Source organism: Amphiprion ocellaris, chromosome 23 (assembly GCF_022539595.1).
Source record: "Amphiprion ocellaris isolate individual 3 ecotype Okinawa chromosome 23, ASM2253959v1, whole genome shotgun sequence".
Taxonomy (NCBI): domain Eukaryota; kingdom Metazoa; phylum Chordata; class Actinopteri; family Pomacentridae; genus Amphiprion; species Amphiprion ocellaris.
The window spans coordinates 23,102,955-23,126,377 of NC_072788.1; the positions used below are offsets into that span (position 1 = coordinate 23,102,955).

Here is a 23,423-nt window from a genome sequence, read left to right on the forward strand (position 1 = left end):
ACATAGTATACTATGGCGTTTTTTTTTGCGCCAAAATTCATGATGATTTTTATTTCAAAGAAAACCTTACCATAGTGTTTTTCACGGCCTCCTTGACATTATTTCATCATACGGCATGTTTTCACATGTTGAAAAATCACATTTTTATTTCGACATAGTATACTATGGTGTTTTTTTTGCACCAAAATTCATGATGTTTTTTTTTTTTTCAAAGAAAAACTTTCTGGAGTGTTTTTCACAGCCTGCTTTACATTATTTCATCATATGGCATGTTTTTACAACATGTTGAAAAATGACATTTTTCGACATACTATACTATGGCATTTTTTTTTGCACCAAAATTCATGATGATTTTTCTTACAAAGAAACCCTTACCATAGTGTTCTTCACGGCCTCCTTGACTTTATTTCATCATATGGCATGTTTTCACAACATGTTGAAAAATCAAATTTTTTTTTCGACATAGTATACTATGGCGTTTTTTTGTGCCAAAATGCATGATGATTTTTTTTTTTCAAAGAAAAACTTTCTGGAGTGTTTTTCACAGCCTGCTTTACATTATTTCATCATATGGCATGTTTTTACAACATGTTGAAAAATGACATTTTTCGACATAGTATACTATGGCTTTTTTTTTTCCCCCAAAATTCATGATGACTTTTTTTCGTAGAAAACCTTTCTGGAGTGTTTTTCACGGCCTCCTTTACATTATTTCATCATATGGCATGTTTTCACAACATGTTGAAAAATCGCATTTTTATTTCGACATAGTATACTATGGAGTTTTTTTCCGCCAAAATTCATGATCATTTTTTTTTCGTAGAAAACCTTTCTGGAGTGTTTTTCACGGCCTTCTTTACATTATTTCATCATATGGCATGTTTTTACAACATGTTGAAAAATCACATTTTTTCAACATGTTGTAAAAACATGCCATATGATGAAATAATGTAAAGGGGGCTGTGAAAAACACTCCAGAAAGGCTTTCCTTCAAAAAAAAAAATCGTCATGAATTTTGGCGCAAAAAAATGCCATAGTATACTATGTCGAAAAATGTCATTTTTCAACATTTTGTAAAAACATGCAATATGATGAAATAATGTAAAGGAGGTTGTGAAAAACACTCCAGAAAGGTTTTCTTTGAAAAAAAAATCATCATGAATTTTGGCACAAAAAAAAACGCCATCGTAAAAATGTCATTTTTCAACATGTGAAAACATGCCAAATGATGAAATAATGTAAAGGAGGCCGTGAAAAACAATCGAGAAAGGCTTTCCTTCAAAAAAAAAAATCATCATGAATTTTGGCGCAAAAAAACCTCCATAGTATACTATGTCGAAAAATGTCATTTTTCAACATGTTGTGAAAACATGCCAATTGATGACATAAAGTAGAGGAGGCCGTGAAAAACACTCCAGAAAGGTTTTCTTTGGAAAAAAAATCATCATGAATTTTCGCACAAAAAAAACGCCTTACTATACTATGTCGAAAAAAATGCGATTTTTCAACATGTTGTAAAAACGTGCCATATGATGAAATAATGTAAAGGAGGCCCTGAATAACACTCCAGAAAGGTTTTCTTTGAAAAAAAATTCATCATGAATTTTGGCGCAAAAAAACGCCATAGTATACTATGTCGAAAAATGTCATTTTTCAACATGTAAAAACATGCAATATGATGAAATTGATTGAAAGCAATCGTATACTATGTCAAAAAAAATCACATTTTTTTTCGACATAGTATACTATGGCGTTTTTTTTGCGCCAAAATTCATGATGATTTTTATTTCAAAGAAAATCTTACCATAGTGTTTTTCACGGCCTCCTTTACATTATTTCATCATATGGTATGTTTTTACAACATGTTGAAAAATGACATTTTTCAACATACTATACTATGGCATTTTTTTTGCACCAAAATTCATGATGATTTTTCTTACAAAGAAACCCTTACCATAGTGTTCTTCACGGCCTCCTTGACTTTATCTCATCATATGGCATGTTTTCACAACATGTTGAAAAATCAAATTTTTTTTTTCGACATAGTATACTATGGCGTTTTTTTGTGCCAAAATTCATGATGATTTTTTTTTTCAAAGAAAAACTTTCTGGAGTGTTTTTCACAGCCTGCTTTACAGTATTTCATCATATGGCATGTTTTTACAACATGTTGAAAAATGACATTTTTCGACATAGTATACTATGGCGTTTTTTTTTTGCGCCAAAATTCATGATGATTTTTATTTCAAAGAAAACCTTACCATAGTGTTTTTCACGGCCTCCTTGACATTATTTCATCATATGGCATGTTTTCACATGTTGAAAAATCACATTTTTATTTCGACATAGTATACTATGGTGTTTTTTTTGCACCAAAATTCATGATGTTTTTTTTTTTTCAAAGAAAAACTTTCTGGAGTGTTTTTCACAGCCTGCTTTACATTATTTCATCATATGGCATGTTTTTACAACATGTTGAAAAATGACATTTTTCGACATACTATACTATGGCATTTTTTTTGCACCAAAATTCATGATGATTTTTCTTACAAAGAAACCCTTACCATAGTGTTCTTCACGGCCTCCTTGACTTTATTTCATCATATGGCATGTTTTCACAACATGTTGAAAAATCAAATTTTTTTTTTCGACAGTATACTATGGCGTTTTTTTGTGCCAAAATTCATGATGATTTTTTTTTTTTCAAAGAAAAACTTTCTGGAGTGTTTTTCACGGCCTCCTTTACATTATTTCATCATATGGCATGTTTTTACAACATGTTGAAAAATGACATTTTTCGACATAGTATACTATGGCGTTTTTTTTTGCGCCAAAATTCATGATGATTTTTATTTCAAAGAAAACCTTACCATAGTGTTTTTCACGGCCTCCTTGACATTATTTCATCATATGGCATGTTTTCACATGTTGAAAAATCACATTTTTATTTCGACATAGTATACTATGGTGTTTTTTTTGCACCAAAATTCATGATGTTTTTTTTTTTTCAAAGAAAAGCTTTCTGGAGTGTTTTTCACAGCCTGCTTTACATTATTTCATCATATGGCATGTTTTTACAACATGTTGAAAAATGACATTTTTCGACATACTATACTATGGCATTTTTTTTGCACCAAAATTCATGATGATTTTTCTTACAAAGAAACCCTTACCATAGTGTTCTTCACGGCCTCCTTGACTTTATTTCATCATATGGCATGTTTTCACAACATGTTGAAAAATCAAATTTTTTTTTTCGACATAGTATACTATGGCGTTTTTTTGTGCCAAAATTCATGATGATTTTTTTTTTTTCAAAGAAAAACTTTTTGGAGTGTTTTTCACGGCCTCCTTTACATTATTTCATCATATGGCATGTTTTTACAACATGTTGAAAAATGACATTTTTCGACATAGTATACTATGGCGTTTTTTTTTGCGCCAAAATTCATGATGATTTTTATTTCAAAGAAAACCTTACCATAGTGTTTTTCACGGCCTCCTTGACATTATTTCATCATATGGCATGTTTTCACATGTTGAAAAATCACATTTTTATTTCGACATAGTATACTATGGTGTTTTTTTTGCACCAAAATTCATGATGTTTTTTTTTTTTTCAAAGAAAAACTTTCTGGAGTGTTTTTCACAGCCTGCTTTACATTATTTCATCATATGGCATGTTTTTACAACATGTTGAAAAATGACATTTTTCGACATAGTATACTATGGCTTTTTTTTTTCCCCCAAAATTCATGATGACTTTTTTTCGTAGAAAACCTTTCTGGAGTGTTTTTCACGGCCTCCTTTACATTATTTCATCATATGGCATGTTTTTACAACATGTTGAAAAATCACATTTTTTCAACATGTTGTAAAAACATGCCATATGATGAAAAATCACATTTTTTCAACATGTTGTAAAAACATGCCATATGATGAAATAATGTAAAGGGGGCTGTGAAAAACACTCCAGAAAGGTTTTCTTTGAAAAAAAAATCATCATGAATTTTGGGGGAAAAAAAAAAGCCATAGTATACTATGTCGAAAAATGTCATTTTTCAACATGTTGTAAAAACATGCCATATGATGAAATAATGTAAAGCAGGCTGTGAAAAACACTCCAGAAAGGTTTTCTTTGAAAAAAAAAAAATCATCATGAATTTTGGCGCAAAAAAAACGCCATAGTATACTATGTCGAAAAATGTCATTTTTCAACATTTTGTAAAAACATGCAATATGATGAAATAATGTAAAGGAGGTTGTGAAAAACACTCCAGAAAGGTTTTCTTTGAAAAAAAAATCATCATGAATTTTGGCACAAAAAAAAACGCCATCGTAAAAATGTCATTTTTCAACATGTGAAAACATGCCAAATGATGAAATAATGTAAAGGAGGCCGTGAAAAACAATCGAGAAAGGCTTTCCTTCAAAAAAAAAAATCATCATGAATTTTGGCGCAAAAAACCTCCATAGTATACTATGTCGAAAAATGTCATTTTTCAACATGTTGTGAAAACATGCCAATTGATGACATAAAGTAGAGGAGGCCGTGAAAAACACTCCAGAAAGGTTTTCTTTGGAAAAAAAATCATCACGAATTTTCGCACAAAAAAAACGCCTTACTATACTATGTCGAAAAAAATGCGATTTTTCAACATGTTGTAAAAACGTGCCATATGATGAAATAATGTAAAGGAGGCCCTGAATAACACTCCAGAAAGGTTTTCTTTGAAAAAAAATTCATCATGAATTTTGGCGCAAAAAAACGCCATAGTATACTATGTCGAAAAATGTCATTTTTCAACATGTAAAAACATGCAATATGATGAAATAATGTAAAGGAGGTCGTGAAAAACACTCCAGAAAGGTTTTCTTGGAAAAAAAAAATCATCATGAATTTTGGCGCAAAAAAAAAGCAATCGTATACTATGTCAAAAAAAAATCACATTTTTTTTCGACATAGTATACTATGGCGTTTCTTTGCGCCAAAATTCATGATTGTTTTTTCAAAGAAAACCTTACCATAGTGTTTTTAGAGATTTTAATCTCTAAAAATGAGCTTCTCATGTTGTTTAGTAGCCAAACAATGGACCCACACACTGCGTGGTCTGCCAGTGTTTGTTTGGCCGTAGTAAAGCTGGCCAGTGACTAATACAGTGTAGGCTGTTCACAGATGTACAATAGGCTCATAATAATGATAACAATGTGTGGAAATACAATTACAGCATGACTCACCAAGGCTAATCCCAGCTGGAGTGTTTTGTTTGGAGCAGTGGCCTGTTAACACCAAAAGTGATTAATTAGGCTTTTACATGAATCATTAATCTTTGTGCTTAAAACTCAGGGGACGTGATGGATAACGGTATTTATCTCACTGATTCAGCCATTTATCAGTGTTCACTTCAGCTACAGGATAAGACTGAGAAGTTGTTTTGACGTTCCCTTTAGTTTAGAGAAGCGTCACCACTAACGAAACATGAAGGACCCAGTAACTTGTTAGCATCTGCTTTATTTTCTATGTTGAGAATCAGAATCTTGTTACTCGAGCTCCGGCATGTCTTCGAATCCTTCCTGCTCCTCCTGTAGCCTCTGTTCCTCCAGCTTCCTCTTCTCCTCCATCGCCCTCTTCATCTCCTCCTCCACCTCCTTCCTCTTTAAGTTCTGCTTCTCCTCCTCCTCCTTGTCCTTCTTCTTCTGCTCCTCGTTGTTCCTCGGTTTGTTCTGTGGAGTGTCGTAGGTCCAGTCCTCGTCAGAGTCGCTGATGTCGTCGTCCTCGATGTCCCAGTTGGGTTGGTACGTCTCGGTTTCGGCGAACGTGTCCTCCACCGGCTCCGGTTCTGGTTTGTAGTTCGGGTCCTCCAGTTTGCCCCAGGACACCGGGTCGGCCTTACGGAGGGAGATCTCCACTTTGGACGGAACCATGTTGACGGAGCTCTGCTTCATGTTGATCACCTGCAGGTAAGAATACAATTGAGGGGGTTAGAAGCAGAATGGTGTAACCCCCGAAATATCCAATCTGAGTTTTATTTCATTTCTGTAATATTTTATGGTCTAGACTTTCATGGCAAAGTGGTCTAACCCACAACCCAAATACAGCATTACAGTGGCACTTCAAATGTTAGACTGTTCTTGAAAAAACAAACTACAGAAAGTGGGTCAGACCACTCTGCTTCCAAACTCTTATTGTCCAAGATGATTCAAAAATGATCCAAAATATCTAACACTGAACATTGTTCAGAATGACATAGAAAATTATCCAAATTCAGTCAAAATTTGTCTATAATGATCCAGAATTAAAAATCAACCAAAATGCCTTGAAATTTGTCCAAAAATCACTTCAAAAGTGACTGAAAACTTGCAGAGTGGTCCAAAAACAACATTACAGTAGAATGTTAGATCATTCTAGGAAACACAAAACTTTGAATCCATTTTTCTCAAAAACTACAGGAAGTGGGTCAGATCACTCTGCTTCCAAACCCTTCAAATGTTCTGATGGAGATTTTCCACTTTGGGGAGAGACTAACTCTGTTCAGGTGTTTGTGTAAAAGATCTTACTGAACATCCTCCTGTAGATCTCATCTGTTCTTGTTCAAAGACTTGCTAGTTCTGATTAGAAGCTAAAGAACAGAATAATGCGAGACCCACCACACAAATGAAACGTTAACCTGGTAATACTTTAAGTTGTTACAGATGATACCAGCACCACCCAGAGAATTCAACCAGCTCTGATGACTGCTGCCACTGAGATACTTCTGGGTCGGTTCACTCAGAAACCTTCCTGAGAAATAAACCTGAAAGTATTTAAGTGGCAGCCGTGATCAGAGCTGGTTGAATTCTCTGGTGGGATCTATTTCCTTCCAGGTCACTCCAGACATTCCTTCCCTTGGCAACACTTTCCAGTTCTTCTGAGGCGTTTGTGTTTGGAAAATCTTGCATGGCTTAGAGACAAACATATGCTGCTGGCATGATCCACCAGTTAGAACAGAGAAAGTACGTGCAGTGGAGGGAGAAAAAAAAACGTTAAAAATGTTTCTTAAGAACATTCACAAAAAAATCAACCAAAATCCAGCGAATTTTGCTGGATTCTGGTTTCTTATTAATATTAGAAGTTTTACTGATATATATGGAATCACTTTCGATATTTTTAGGATTTTTTTAAAAAGATTTTTACTCATTTTTTGAAAATATTTACAAGAAGTTTATTGCCAAATTTGGGGGATTTTTTAAAAATAAAACTTTTAAGGAATTATTGGAATTTTTTGCTGAATTTCTGGATTTTTTTCAGACAAGGAAACGGTATTTTTTGGTGCCCGTAAATGAGGACAACAGGAGGGTTAACAGGCCCATCAAGGCCACAAAACACCTGACACTTTGCCACCAAGGAGCTTCTTAACTACCTCAGCAACCTCTACAACAGATATGGGCCAAGATTCCCCCAAGTCTTCAGCAGGTGTCTTGCATAAATGTAACATGATGCTGGACTCAGTTTTTCAGACTATTCCACTCCATCCTGTGCTGTTGGTAAACATAATGTTCTACTCACCCCCCAGAGGTGGAACTCTCTCTTGAAGATCTTGTTGTTCTCAAACTGGATTTGACACGAGATCTACGGACAGAACAGAGAACTTGGTTTTAATCTCTGAATACTGTGCGAGTCGGTAAATGAAGTGGATGGCTGCATGTTTAAACCTACTGGACCACTTCCTGAAGACGTTTCACCTCTAAACCCACAAGATATCTCAGTTCTGACCAACTAGTGAGGACATCTAGGTGAGTTCTGACCAACAGGTGGCCCTAAATAAACAGAACTTAGACATCCTCTGGGTTTAGAGGTGAAATGTCTTCAAAAACTCCTCATCTTCCACTGAAGCACTTTCATCAGCATGAATCTACAGACCTAATAAGACCTCGCTTATAAAGGGCTATTATCTTTAACAAATCAGTTAGAAATCTAATAAATATGAAGTATTTGTGATGCCAGGTTGTATTGAGCGCTACAGGGTTGAAGGGTATCTGAACCAAAATCTATCCATTTACAAAACATACGTGAACCTGTTGAATTTCTGTAGAAATAAAATGGTACATTCATGAATTATTAGTTTTTTTGCAACCTGACACGTGAAAACATCCTCCCAATCATCTCTACTGGTGCTAATAAATCACTTAACAGCCCATTTCTAAATGCTGCGTTATTTTATCCCGCAGTAAATATTCATGGAAATCTCACCACTGTCCGGTTGGCCTCGATGCTGGAAAGTTCAGGGTTTGCGTTCTTGGCGTAAATCGTCACAAAGACGTTGTTTCCAGTCTGATGCCAGTCATATCGACACGCAACCTTCTTCTTGTCCTGGAAACGCAGAGAAATACACAAACCAGATGTGGTTTTACAAGTACAAAGTGATCAGAGTTGATGCTGTAAAAGAAAGTGACAGTTTACCTGCAGAATAAACTTTCTAATTATTCCTACATGTTTGATCCTTTCAGGATCTTTGATGTTTTTTAGAACTCTATCTTGTAATAAATATGACATTTGTATCACTAAAGTCTGAGTCTTTGGTTGTTTTCTGATGAAAAAGGTTTCCTGCCAAGAACAATAAACTAAACGTCAATGCACAAATAAAAAGTAGGTCGTTAAAGCAGCGTTTCATCAGCCTTCAAAATCAAGTTTAAACATCACTTTGTTGGGATTTCAAGGTTTTACTATTTGTGTTTAAGACTTTATCTCACTGAATTCTTGGAAAGTGGCTCCAAAATCCAGGTTAAAATTGAAGCACGATTGTGTCCTGACTTACAATCTAGCCTGAGTAGAGACTTATTTGTTTATTCTGCTCTATAAACACTCCGTCTTTGACCTCCTATCTGTCATTTTGTGCTGCAGGATCAGTATTTCTCGGTGCTTTTACCTGCTTCGGGACCCAGCGGTGTTTCCCTGAGCTGCAGCCCTTCTGGTCCAGGAAAGCGTTGAAGTCGGTCGTCTTTATGCAGCAGCAGCTCCAGTATTTATACCTGAACGCAGAGATTTTCACAAGTTTGCGCAGAAAATGAAAGACTCTACAGCATTTGTTCTAATTGCTGATGTTTAACAAAGCCTTGGATGTTCCTCAGCTGGTTTGTTTACGTTCCTGCTATGTACCTGCCATCTAATAAAGATTCTGATTCTGATTTTGCTCGTAGCAGATTAAGCCTCTGTACAGTGTTTGTTCTTACCCCTCGTGGAAGACGGGGCCTCCAGGGTGGTGGGTGCAGACCTCCATGTCCGTCTCTGGACCCTGATACATCTGAACACACAAACACCACCTGATCAATAACCGATCAAACCGATGCTCATCAGTCACATGAAAAGGTCGAGGGCATTTGTTTGGATGCAGCATAAATGGAGTCGTTTGCTGCAGAAACGAGGATTATTTTTCTTATTTTGAGTGACGTTACAAAATGCTGGATCAGTTTAGACACAGCATTAAAGACTTCTGTTATTTTACTGCCAAATTTAAAAAAAGACGTCCTGTCAGTTAAGGGATTTGTTTCCTTTTATTGCCACATTAAACCACAACAACACTTAAAATGCAGATTACACATATTAAATTAAACTTTATTTGTTCCCTATTTCCCTCTGCATATTACTTTTACACAGGAGAAACTAGCGCCGGCGCTATGACTGCTTATTCATTTTTGATTGATGGTAGATTTGAAACCAGATAAGATAGATCAATCCTTCTTTTTGCATATAAAATCTGGGGAGTTCTACTAACATTTCACACTTTCACCAGGTCTCAGAGCACTTTTTCATTGCAGTGATAGGTTTGTATAAAATACACAGTAGAGTGCACGTAACAGAAATCTTCATAAATGAGATCATGGGATATTGGCCAGCTTTTTTTTTTTTTTTTTACAAATTTGACCATCACAGCTATGTAACTTCTGTATTTTGAAATATATGTGATAAAAACAAAAACGATTCCAATTTGTTGAGGTTTATTGCAGTAGTTATGACATAAGTCAACACGTATTATTAAAATGTGGGATCTAAGGGTTATGTTGATATAAATCAAATAAAAATACTTCAAAAAAATGCCCTAAGGTTTGTAAAAATGTAGCAATATGTCCTGGTGGACTTGCACAATGTAAAGGGTTAAGTATTAAGGTAAGACACCTTACATATTATATACTACACTATTGTCCCTGAAGTCAAATCTGACTATTATTTAATAAAATATATTTATTAAGGGTGCTATACACACACTGGCATGGCAGTTGGTGAGATTGTGCAGCAAATATAATGTAAAAATAAGCCAATAGAAACAGCATTTCCCTGTCAGTGTGATATTATTATATTAGTAGTCTGCTATCCTACTCTGTGGCCCCTTTATATCTAAAATTCTTCAATCGTTTAACACTCAGGTTGAGAATTTTGTTTTAAATTTTCTGTATACTTTGCATGACGTGTATGTAACAAATACATTAGATTTGAGGTTTCAAACGCATGTTTTCTGTTATTTTAATTGTTGGAATTACACTTATTGTTAGAGCTACAGACCATAGAAACAGATTTGAACTACCAGAGTCTTTACTCATCTGTGGTGTGCAGTTTTGTCATAAAAATGTACCAAATATAACCTCAAAATCACTTTATTTTACATGTCTTTATTTTATTTTACATAAACTTTGATTGATTGATCGATGTCTTCTTTTGAAAATTGCCAAAAATGAATGATCTCCTATGTTAAATTATGTAAATATGTAAAATTCTGCGTTTCATAGCGCAACTGAAAAGCCTGCATTGACTCAACTGCGACCGACGGTTAAATTAGAAAAATTCAAGGACTTTTCAGTATGGAAGCAGACGAAAAATGCTAATTTTCAATAGTACGTAGAGTTAACATTTATTTTCAATGTTAGTAACACTAGTGGGCACTCAGGAAAATGCATTTTTAGATTTTTATTAAATGAGTAATCAAATACATTACATTTTTATGACATTTTAATTGTGTCTTACTGCACAGAAAACACAGCTATCTGTCCATATGAGTGCAGGACTTTTCATCGCAATGGAAAAACGAGCATAAAATGATGAAAAAATGCCCTGAAACTGTCTCCTCTGATCTTGTGTTGTTCGTAGCATCAGCCACTAGATGGAGCCCTTAATAAAGTTTCCACAGACTGAAGCAGAGGAATGAGGAAGAGAATCTGCGTTTGGTATCTTTCTGAGGATCTCCTCACATTTAAAAGGCAGTTTGAGGGTTCAGACGTGGTTTTATGGTTCAGTTTAGAATCACAGTTTGGTAAAAAAAAAAAAAAATTAAAAAAGCTCCTCCTGAAATTGGAAGTAAAGACGAGTGCAGGCAGCATTTTGACACGTTTACAGGATGAATTTGTTGGCGTTTACTGACATCAGAAACTATTTTGAGAAGAAAAACCAGACGTTCCTCCCAAACAGCACAAATAAATACATGACAGACACTCACCGTTTTGCATCCGGAGTTCTTGCAGCGGGTTCCAAGAATCACCTGATTGTCTGTCAGAAAACACAAAAACTAAATATGATAGCAGATTATAGAGCCACAGTTTATTTTCTGAACAGCAGGAGAGAAAATAAACTTTAAGAGACGACTGATGTTGATTTATGAAAACAGGTTGAATTAATCTTGTTTGTTTGGAAGGATGGATTTTCAGCACAGATTTACTGTAAGTTTAGTTGATACTGTTTGCTTTTGAGTTGGATTTTAAGTTTTGCACCTTTGTTATAATATTTCTATTTAAACAGAAGCTTAGAATAATTCACACACTGCTGTTACTACATCTCAAACATCTGATTTTTTATAATGATTTCCAGTCTACTACCTCTGAGTTGCTTGAATATTTTAGAGCATAAAATATTGATAGTTTTAATAAATTTCTTTTTTAAATAATTGTAGTGATTATACTAATTTTAAAAATATTTTAATAATAAAATTAATTACATTTTAATATTAACTAATAACTAATTAATCCTGAATTTTGAATTAATTTAAAATTGCTTTAATAATAAAGTTTTTTTAAAATAATTTAAATTATTTTATTTCTTTCTTTGTTTTGGGATTTTTAATTAATTAAAATTAGTTTTAATTAAATAATTAAGTTTTTGAGTGGGATTTTAACTTTTGCGCTTTGGTTGTGCTAATATTTCTATTCAAATATAAACTTAGAATAATTCACACACTGCTGTTAATTACTACATCTCAAACATCTGATTTTTTATAATGATTTCCAGTCTACTACCTCTGAGTAGGGCTGGGCGATAAATCGATTTTATCGATTAATTCGAGTTTGTACTTAATGTCGATTTGTTTTAATGAAAATCGATTTTCTCATCAACATCCGCCACCAACACCTTCCCGCTGGGCTCCCGTAGTTCAGAGTGCAACCTGGGGTCCGCTTTGTCTGCTCTGAGGCTGTGATGTTATAAAAAACAGATTTTTACATTCTGGATAAAATCAGAGTAACAGACTCGCTGTGTCATCACAAGTCTACTTATAAAACATTGTAAAAACACATTTATTTGGTCTTTCTTCAGGTTGGCTCTAGTTCATCCCGATTCATTAGTTTGTGTTACAGTTAGAAAATTACTGACGGAAACTGTGTCTGAAAAGCGCAAAACGGGTGAAGATTCATCAGTACCTAAAAACTCCGGCTGTACTTCGAGAGTTACCTTAAATTTGGTTTTATTAAAGAACAAGACAGAATTATGTTATTTGTGGTGAAATGCTCGCAAATGACAGCATGAAACCAGAGAATTATGGCGGCGTCAGGAAAAAAAAACACAGTTTGGTAAAGTCGGAAAGACGTTCACAAATTCAGACTTCAGACATCAATAACTCATTAAATATACGTTGTCTAAACATAAACGATGCCTCTTTTCCATCGTTGTAAGGTAGACAATGTGCTATAAGCCCAGTTTAATCAAAAGTAGCTGCAGAAATAACATTGGTGTCTATGAGCAGCTGGTTGTGTGACGAGTGAACAGGAACCGTCTGCAAAATGCAAAACTGCTGCAAACAGCGAAGAGACACAAATATTCAACACATTTACTGCAGTCAGCAACTGATTCCTGCTGGTCATACTACAACTCTTGGTTTGACATGAAATATTTTTTTTCATAATTTTAAGGATTTTTTTTATAGTAAAAAAAAAAAAAAATCAATAACTGTTATGCATTGTAGTGTCACCAAATTTACTGCAGCCATAAACTCTCTCCTCCTCGTCATAGTACAACTCTTGAACTCTTGGTTTGATATAAAATATTTTTTGTAATTTTAGGGAATTTTCTATTAGTAATACAATTCAATAACTTCCCTCTTATGTTTTGTAGCGTACTTATGTGGTGGTGGTGGTGGTGGTGGGTGGGGCTGGGTGCAGCTTATAGGAGGGGCTCCAAGCCACACAGGTTGGGAACCACTGAAGTAGAAGTCAGTCTACTTTATGCAAATGAGCTGCAGCCCTCTCCAGGTAAACACACCGGATCACAGCAGGAAATGCACTGCAACCGGACCAGCATGCCACATGCAGCGCATTTCCAGCTGCGATCAGGTGTGTTTACCTGGAGAGGGCTGCAGCTTATTTGGATAGAGTAGACTGGACTCCGGGATGCTGAGAATAGGTAAGGGGTAAAAAAAAACAAAACAGATAAATCGTGAATCGGGATTTTTTGTGAAAAAAATTGGAGATTTTTTTTAGGCCATATCGCCCAGTCCTGCCTCTGAGTTGCTTGAATATTTTAGAGCATAAAATATTGATAGTTTTAATAAATTTCTTTTTTAAATAATTGTAGTCATTGCACTAATTTAAAAAATATTTTAATAATAAAATTAATTACATTTTAATATTAAATAATAACTAATTAATTCTGAATTTTGAATTAATTTAAAATTGCTTTAATAATAAAAAACATTTTTAAATAATTTAAATTATTTTATTTCTTTCTTTGTTTTGGGATTTTTAATTAATTAAAATTAGTTTTAATTAAATAATTAAGTTTTTGAGTGGGATTTTAACTTTTGCACTTTGGTTGTGCTAATATTTCTATTCAAATATGAACTTAGAATAAGTCACACACTGTTGTAAATTACAACATCTCAAACATCCAGTTTTTTAAAATGATTTCTCGTCGACCATCTCTGATGTGCCTGAACATTATAGAGCATAAAATATTGATAGTTTTATTAACCAAAATAATTTTTTAATTATTTCAATTATTGTAATAATTTTAAATATTTTAATCATATAAATTAATTAAAAGTGAATATAAAAAATTTCTTGTGCAAAAGTAACGATATCAAAAAAATAATACTTTTTAAGAATTATTTTCACCTATTTGGATTAAATTTTGCACAGACGAGGACATTTTTCTAGCATAAATTTAGCTGAAAATATTTTTTTAAATGGGATTTTAACTTTTGCAATGACATTTCTAATTAAATAAAAGCTTAGAAGAACACGACTGTAAATGACTACGTCTAAAACATCAGACTACTAGTGCATAAAATATTAATATTTACAAACATATTTATGAAATTTGAGGCTGTTTGAACCACAACATCTCAGGAAATATTGAAGCTAAAAGCCTGAAATTTTCACTTTTATTTCTCATCATGACATTGATTCAAATCCTGCAAGAGTAGATCTCAAACTCTGATTTTGAGTGCGTTGAAATATTAAAAATGGAAATAAAAAGGCCCATCTTTGAAGAAATATTTAAAAATGCATCAAGCAGCAGTAAAGATATTTTCTGAACCATAAGTAGCTGCATGTTACAATAATACAAAACAGAAAAAATACTCTAGACTTTCAGAATTTTTTTCACCTGCTTGGATTCTGCACACACATCTGCATAAAATGGAGTTTATTTCAGCACAGACTTATAGAACTACACTCACTTTATTATTAATACAACAGCTCTGCAGCACTTTCTATCAACATTTTCACTTTCTGTTGTTGGACAGATGATAATTCTAATTAATTTTCAGGTGAGCAGCGTTCAGAACATTTAGTCCACCTTGTTAACACCTATGAGCTTGTAAAAGTAGGATTTAATGCGGTAATGTTGTGCTGGACTCCACTGCACCGTAAAAACTGTTCAATTATGTATTTACTCCCTAAACCCCACAGAAAACACACAAAATATGGGATATATACACTGACTAATGCACAAACTGCAACACTCTCTTTTTACCCGAGTCTTAAAACTTGAGGAGAAATCTGCCAATGAAGTTTGATTATTTTAAACTTATTTCCAATAAAAATCTACTTGATTTTACTGCAGCAACCTGAAATAGTTTGTCCTGTTTCAAGACACAGACGCTCAAAAAGTAAGTTCTCTGCACCAGAACTTTATTCACAGTGTTTTGTTATTAGCTACAACATTATTATACACAAGATTAGTCACAATTATCGACAACAAAATTAGCCACAGAATTAGCCCAAATTAGCCGCGATATTATTAGGCAAACTTAGCCACAACAAAATTTTGTCACAACATTGTTAGCTACAAAATTAGCCACAACCTTATTAGCAACAATATTATTACACACAACAAAATAAGACATAATTAGCCACAGCATTAGCCACAATTAGCAAAGCATTATTAGCCACAACATTATTAGACACAACAAAATTTGCCAAAATTAGACAATATTTTTAGTCAACAAAATTAGCCACAACAAAATTAGCCACAACATTATTAGCCACAACAAAACTTAGCCACAACATTATTAGCCACGAGAAAATTAGTAAAAACAAAATTAGCCACAACATTATCAGTCACAAAATCAACCCGATAAAAACACTTTAGAGAAAATGTGTCTTTGTTGTCATCAGAGCAACTTTAATAAATTTACTTTCTGACCTTTATTCTCATTCTCGGCTCTCTTGCTGATGTCCAGCTTCTCCAACACCTGAACCAGTGACGCCGACACTTTGTGGGGCAGTTTGGTCAGCGGCTCGTCTGAACTGCACACACACAATAAAATAAATAAATAAAAATGGGGATTTCACTGTCTTTTTTGCATCCATATCACATTAAACCGGTTCAAATCAAAAGCCAGCGAGCTTAGGTGGGTCAAATCTGGAATAGATTGTCGTACAAAGGCTAAAGGCTCTAACCCGAGCCCTGGAACACTTTATTAGCCCCATTGTTAGCCACAACACTATTAGCCACAAAATTAGCCAAAACAAGTCAAAATTAGCCACAACATTAAAGCCACAACATTAAAACCCCCTCAGCAGTTGCAGGTGTTTTTAATGTTGTGGCTCGTCAGTGTATATTATTGCTAACACAGAAAAGGATGCTGGGACATGCACTCAGAGCAGGAGCACAGGCCTGCAACGAGGTGCGATCCTGTAAATTATTTATCCCAGAGATGCTGCAGCGACCTCGCCCTGACCTCTGAATGATTGCACATGCAGCCGCAGCATGTGACTAACAGGAAGCTTCATGCAAACTGACAAATTCCAGTTATCCCATGTAAATGAGCAGGAGAGGGACGAGGACGAGGGCTGAATGTGAATCGAACACCTGGGTCTCTCCTTCTGCAGCGTCTCAGCAGACTTGGGGCCCTGGTAGATGATCTCCAGGCTGTCGGTGGGTCTTATCTCGCCTTTATCCGACGACACCTCCGGCCTCAGAGGCTCCTGAGGCTTCTCGTTGCTGTGGCAACCTCGGGTGCAGCCCTGCATCCAAACAGATCAGAGGTCAAATAAAGGAGGAAAATCTGCAATTTCAGGTGTGTCGACGGCGAGAAAACAGATAGAAAGGATTTCCTGCACAGTTCACCGTTTGTGCCACTTGAACTTTCTTCTCCGTTAGTTTTAAATTAAACTTAAATTTCTATTAAAAACATATAAATACAACGCTTTGATTGAGGTTAAACCAGCCGATCTGCCCCAAACATGTGAAACTCTCCAATATTTCACTCACGACCCTGCAGATTAATCTTGTGATCCTTTGAAGGGCCCTGAACCCCAGTTTGGTAACCACAGGAATAAATCACAGCACCATATATGAAGTAACGTTAATTTACATACACCTTCTTATGCCGTTTGCACATTTCTGTATACTCTTTAAAACAAAAAATAAAATAAATATTGTTACTCTTGTATATTCTGTTGATTTTTTCTATTCTAAATTTTATTCAGATTTTTTTTTATCGTATTTCATTTTATTTTACCTTCATTTCATGCCCTAATAATCTGTTGTCTTATTGTTTACCCCTTTATTGAATATCCATGCTGCTGTAACAACTGAGTTTCCCTGCAGGGATTAATAAAGTTGTCTACCAACAGCAAAATCTTAACAAATGTGATCTTAATTTGAATATTTAGCTGACAATTGTTGCTTTTGAGTTGGATTTTGTTGTACTAAAATGTCTTTTTAAATAAATTACTACATCTCAAAACATCGCATTTTTAAAATGATTTCTCGTCTACCATCTCTGATTTGCCTGAATATTTTAGTGCATAAAATATTAATAGTTTTAATTATCGTTTTTAAAATAATTAAAAATATTACAATGATTTTGAAAATATTTTAATAATATAAAATGTATTACATTTTAATATAATCATTAATAAAGCTTGGATTTTGAATTAATTTCAAATTGCTTTAACAATCAAAACATTTTAAAAATATTTAAAATTATAATTATTTTTTAGTATTTTTAATTAATTAAAATTCATTTTTGAAATAATTTTAAATTAAATAATCTTGATTTTGAATTAATTTAAAATTGTTTTAATAATCTGAATCATTTTTAAACAGTAATAATAATAATTATTATTACTGCTGATATTATTTTAAAATAAGGTATTAATAATTATTAGCGTTATTATTTAAACATGACTGTGATTATTAAAACAATATTTATATAAATTCAAAATCAAGATGAATTCATTGAAAATAATTTTTTTAAATACATTTTCAGCAATGAAAAATACCAAAAAATAATTCTAATAATTCGAATTATTTAAAAATTATTTAGATTGTTAAAACAATCTTAAAGTAATTCCAAATTCTAGATTAAGTAATGTATTTTTAACAAATTCAAATAGCTTTTAAAAAATTTGAATTTTCTGAGTCTGTGCAGCTTCTTAGATGTAAATATTTTCAGGTTTGTAAACTCAAACTTTTTGGGTTGTGGACAAAACAAGCCATTTGTCATGCTGGGCTTTAGGAAACACTGATTAACATTTTTCATAATTCTCTGACGTTTTACTGACTACACAACTAACCAGATAATCTAGAGAATAAACAGAACAATCTGTAATGAAATTAAATGTTTGTAGCAAAAATAATCATTTATGAGCAGCTGTAATGTCACAGCGTCTGAAAACACAATAAAATATCTAAAATTAAGGAAATATTGCTTCAACAAAATCAGTCAGCACCCTAAAATCTTTCTTGCTTCTCATTCATTGTTGATTTTGGGGCTTTGAGAAACACTCGTAGAGATTTCTGAATTTTTCCTGAAGTTTTTAAGACAAAACAAGTAAATGACGAGGAAATGAAGTGAGTCTGAAGATCAATTAACTTTCTAAAGCAGCCGGCTATTTTAGCAGCAGTAATTTTCTCATCAAACAAAGTCTTCAAAGAAGAAGAAACTATAAAACTGTTGAAAAACGACAAGTTGTGGCGGAAGTTTAGCAGAGCAGCAGCTAGCATGTTAGCGTTTAGCTAAAGTACCTGAAACAGACCGCGGACCAGATGTTGACCCTCCTGACCGGCTTATTCTGCGGACAAACAGCGAACAGGACGCCGCTGTGCGTCGCTGCTGTTTCTGGAAGCCTTCAGTCTCCATTTTTTTTCTCTTTTAGTCGGTTTTCGGTGACATTTTTAAACTCCGTCTCTCTATATTCGCGATCTGACCAGGTCGCTAATATGTTTGAGACGCACAGCTGCGTCATCCAGTGACGTCATTACGTCCTTACGTCTCCCCAACTACAGCTCTGCTTCACCATCTCTTCCAAACTTGATTAAAATCAGTCAGAGCCTCCTCAGAATCAGTTTTTTTGAAAAATGTTCTAAAACTTTAGAATATGTCATGAAGCATTGCAAAGTTTTACCTTCATATTATGGATTTTTTCATCGTTACAGACCCTTAAAGTACATAAAAATGAGCCATAATTCACTTTTCCAGCATTTTTGGACCTCATAGCATCATAAATACAGCAGATAAACACATGAAACACAACCTAAAGATATTTTTTTTGTTGTTGCTGTTGTTTTGTAAAGTATTCTTAATTTTCTAGAAGCAAAGCTCAGGGAAATGGGGACTTTTTTCCTGAAGGATACATGTTTGAGGTGTCAGTAATTTTATTTTGGGCATTTATAATCATAAGGTGAAACTACAGCAACAAAAACTTCATGTATACAGTTTTAAGACACTCATAAAAATGTAAACCTGCCCTTTAAAACAGTCATCATTATTTAAATTGAGCGATTTGATCACAACTTGCAGAAAGTAATAAACTACCATTGATGAATTCTGTGGTTTTCTGCTTTAAAGTTTTTTACTTTTACACTTTTAAAATCATCTAAGGGTTTTCAGTTGTACAGCATAATCCCACAAGAGAAATAAAAAGTATGTTAAACAGGTAAATATCATTAAATTGTGAGACAATCCTGTTTAAAGCATCGATAGAGATGATTATTGACACAGAGTTTTGTTTTGAGTATTGATAAAAGTTTAAAGCTGATAAATAAACGTTTGTGTTATTTAAAAACTCTGAAGTTTCGTATTAATGATGATTAAGCAGCTTGTCATGATTAAAACCATCACGTATCAATACTTAATTGCACACTCGGAGGTTATCGGTATTGATCTGCTCTTAAATATTCTCCAGCTTTAACTGAGCGCATTTTAAATGCAACAGCTTCAACATCACCAGTTCAACTTTCTCCTGATTAAAGTTTCATCAAAGCAGCAGAATATTTTCAGCTAATTTACGCCAGTTGCTCTGATTTATCAGCTGACTTTCTGCAGTGTTTGACCCTGAGCTGTTACCTTGATGGAGAGAAACTCGGAGAAGTCTGTCGTCCTTTTCTTACAGCAGGACCAGCCCTGGAAACACAGAAATGTTAGATAATATAATATAATATATCATAGAATATATTCCAGATCAGATCAGGAAAGAGCTGATGGTTTTACCTTCAGAGCATCGTGGAAGATCGGAACTCCTGGGTGGAAGATGCAGGAATCTGTGGAGGAGAAACAAACTCAACACTAATCTGACTACTCAAAATTTTCTATTCTACAGCCTGTAATTTTCATTTTAGCTTTGAGTTGTCTGATATGATTCTCAGACTTTTCTCCGCAAAATTACCAAGAGACAAAGACGAGAAAGGAGGAGAACAATTCTAGAAACAGGAGTCAAACTGGAGATTTAAAAGAGGTAATTCACAACTTTGACTAATGGATCCATTTTATACACTGTATATATATATATATATATATATATATATATAAAAAGTTTGGACACGCCTTCTCATTCAATGGTTTTGTTTATTTTAATTATTTTCTACATTGTAGATTCTCACTGAAGGTATCAAAGAACACGTGGAATTTTGCAGTGAATATATTTTAGATTTCAGAACCTTTAAAGTAGCCCCATTTTGCTTTGATATATATACATCAATTAATGTTAATGTCGATTAAAATATTCAGTTTAATGTCATGAAGAAGGAAAGAAACCAGATAATATTTGCATTTAAGAAGCTGGATTCAGAAAATGCAGTTGTTTTTAAAATGCATTACTTAATTTTTTAAAAATAATTTTAATTATTTAAAAAAATATTTTTGGAATATTTAAAATTATTTTTAAAAATATTTTAATTATTAAAATAATTTAAAGTCATTAATTTAAATTTTAAAGAAACTTTTAGAAAAGGATTATCATAATAAATTATTAATAATAATTGTAATTATTAAAATTAGTTTAGTTAATTGATTTATTTCATACAACTATAAAAATGGATTATCATAATAATGTAAATTATTAAACATGTATTTTAATTATCAAAATAATTTTCATTAATAACACTTTGTAAGGGCTGTACAGTGGCGTAGTGGTTAGCACTTTCGCCTTGCAGCAAGAAGATCCCTGGTTCACGTCCTGGCTTTCCCGGGATCTTTCTGCATGGAGTTTGCATGTTCTCCCTGTGCATGCGTGGGTTTTCTCCGGGTACTCCGGCTTCCTCCCACAGTCCAAAAATATGCTGAGGTTAATTGATCATTCTAAATTGCCCGTAGGTGTGAATGTGAGAGTGATTGTTTGTCTTTGTATGTAGCCCTGTGACAGACTGGTGACCTGTCTAGGGTGTCCCCTGCCTTCACCTGAGTCAGCTGGGATAGACTCCAGCCCCCCCATGACCCTAGTGAGGATTAAGAGGTGTATAGATAATGGATGGATGGAACACTTTGTAAAAAATGATTATCATAATAATGTAAATAATTTTTCAAAAATGGTAATTTTGAAAATAATTTGTATTAATTAATTTTAAAAAATAAAACTTTTAAAAATGGATTATCAAAACATGGCACTAATTAATTATCAGTCACAGCTCTGTTTTCCAGTGATGTAATGTAAATTTGCCTTTTGTTGAACATTAAATATTTCACAAAAAAAACATGAAATATTGGATAGATAGATAGATAGATAGATAGATAGATAGATAGATAGATAGATAGATAGATAGATAGATAGATAGATAGATAGATAGATAGATAGATAGATAGATAGATAGATAGATAGATATTTACAGCTCACATGCAGCTCAATTGAGAAAAACATGGATTCGCTGGTAAAAGTTGTGAATTATCTCCTTTAAAGCTCCAGTTTGACTCCTGTTGCTACAATTGTTCTCGTCCTTCCTGGTTTTTATCTGCTGGTGAATTTTAGGAGAAATATAGGAGAATAATATGATAAAGCCAGTCTGAAACGAGGATCCCAGCTGTAGAGGATCAGACTTTGAGCAGTGAGGTTTTCCTCCAACCAGCTGTTCTCGGGTCACCGCAGTTCAAACGTGGCGTCCCATAAAAGGAAGCCGGTCGCTACGAGGAAAGCTGCCGTCCTTCCAGAGACATGTGGCCGATCACGCTCTGCTAACTCCAACTTCTTTTGAATTATTCAACCAACATTCTAAATAAAAAGTCCTCAAATTCAAGTCTAGTCTTGTGAATTTACATTTAATTTCTGCGTCAAGGTCAAAAGATACCACAAATCTGGTCTCGAATCCAAATCAAAGCTTTGTCAGCAGGTTTTTTGGTACAAACATAAATGAAAAGTGGAAAATGTTCTTCCTTCAGCTCTTATTTCTGCTTTATTATTAAAAAGTTGAAGCTCTCAGGAGTCAGAAACTCAACTGGACGTAAAGAAATCTGCTGTTATTGAATAAAAATCAAACCTGAAGAACCCACAAGCTTTACTGCAGGTGTTTGTCTCACATCAGTTTGACTTTTTAAAACTCTGACAGTCAAAGAAACCAAACATGAATCCTGGAGATGATTTAAAAGTGACAGAAACTTTCAGCAGGATCTTACCTTCCTGGTTCTTGTTGGCATCGAACTTCTCTCCACAGCCTTTGTTGTAGCACAGCAGCGCCATGTTGCTTCTTCTCCTTCTTCACTCTGAGGCCTCTGGACGGTTTCTCCTGGTCTTAACGCCTCAGCCGGACCTCCAGAAGTTTCTCCCAGAAGGTCCAGAAGGAGCGATGGCTTGAGGGAGGAAGGAGGGAGTTTCTGTTTCTGGTCGAGGCTGAATGAAAGATAAAAATAGCAGCTGTCCTCCTCCCTCAGCTGTCACAACTTATCTGAGGCCGGGGGTTGACGTTCCTCCTGGAGAGCGTCACATTCACCCACCACAACACCACCGACAACTGCTGGACTCCTGTCACCTTCTGCTGCTGGACCAATCAGGAGCCGCTTTACTACCAACCAGGAAACACTGCAAAGACGTTTTAATTCCTGCAGCTGGATGACATGTTTGAAGTTTGTTTTACTGATCAGAGACGGACAAATATGAGAAACCACCTGGTTTAGCTGCTGCTCTGGTCAGTTGGGAAGGTTTTCCAGCAGATATTGAGTCAGGAAGTCCTGAAACAGCTGTTTACAAGCAGAGTGTGAAATATGTGGACTTTTAAATGTAATTATTGGGCTGCGTTTTGATTAAACATCATTAAAAAGACATAAAGTGACTCAGTGATTGTCCTTGTACTGTATCGTGTTGATTAACGGAGATTAATCTTAAAATTTATCAGTATTTTCTTTCCTTTCTGCCATGGAACAACCAAAAGTATTTGCTCCCTGACAGAAAAATCTTCTATTGTTGCATATTTCTCACATCTAAATGTTCCAGATCTTGAAACTAATATTTATATTTATTGAAAATTAGACAGA

At 34.3% G+C, this 23,423-nt stretch overlaps 1 protein-coding gene across 1 annotated transcript; it reads right to left on the reverse strand.

Moving 5' to 3' along the window:
* Nucleotides 1-5,492: 5,492 nt before the first annotated feature.
* Nucleotides 5,493-22,824, reverse strand: zgc:92429 (uncharacterized protein LOC445063 homolog). The gene is made up of 11 exons (XM_055007877.1): nt 22,569-22,824; nt 20,178-20,227; nt 20,034-20,090; nt 16,550-16,704; nt 15,881-15,984; nt 11,466-11,515; nt 9,211-9,281; nt 8,907-9,009; nt 8,231-8,350; nt 7,547-7,609; nt 5,493-5,955 (listed from the first exon to the last, which is right to left on the reverse strand). Exons 1-11 carry the CDS (start codon nt 22,630-22,632, stop codon nt 5,542-5,544), a joined length of 1,251 nt encoding a protein of 416 aa, XP_054863852.1. The 5' UTR covers nt 22,633-22,824; the 3' UTR covers nt 5,493-5,541.
* Between the last annotated feature and the right edge of the window lie 599 nt (nt 22,825-23,423).

What these genes read in the sequence shown, in the direction of transcription:
- zgc:92429 (XM_055007877.1), bottom strand. Translation starts at nt 22,632, where the DNA reads ATGGCGCTGCTGTGCTACAACAAAGGCTGTGGAGAGAAGTTCGATGCC. An exon ending in AGCCGAGAATGAGAATAAAG is followed by an intron (nt 11,516 to 15,880) that starts GTCAGAAAGTAA and finishes GTTTTCTGACAG; the next exon opens with ACAATCAGGTGATTCTTGGA. An exon ending in AGAACTCCGGATGCAAAACG is followed by an intron (nt 9,282 to 11,465) that starts GTGAGTGTCTGT and finishes TTGTGTGTTCAG; the next exon opens with ATGTATCAGGGTCCAGAGAC.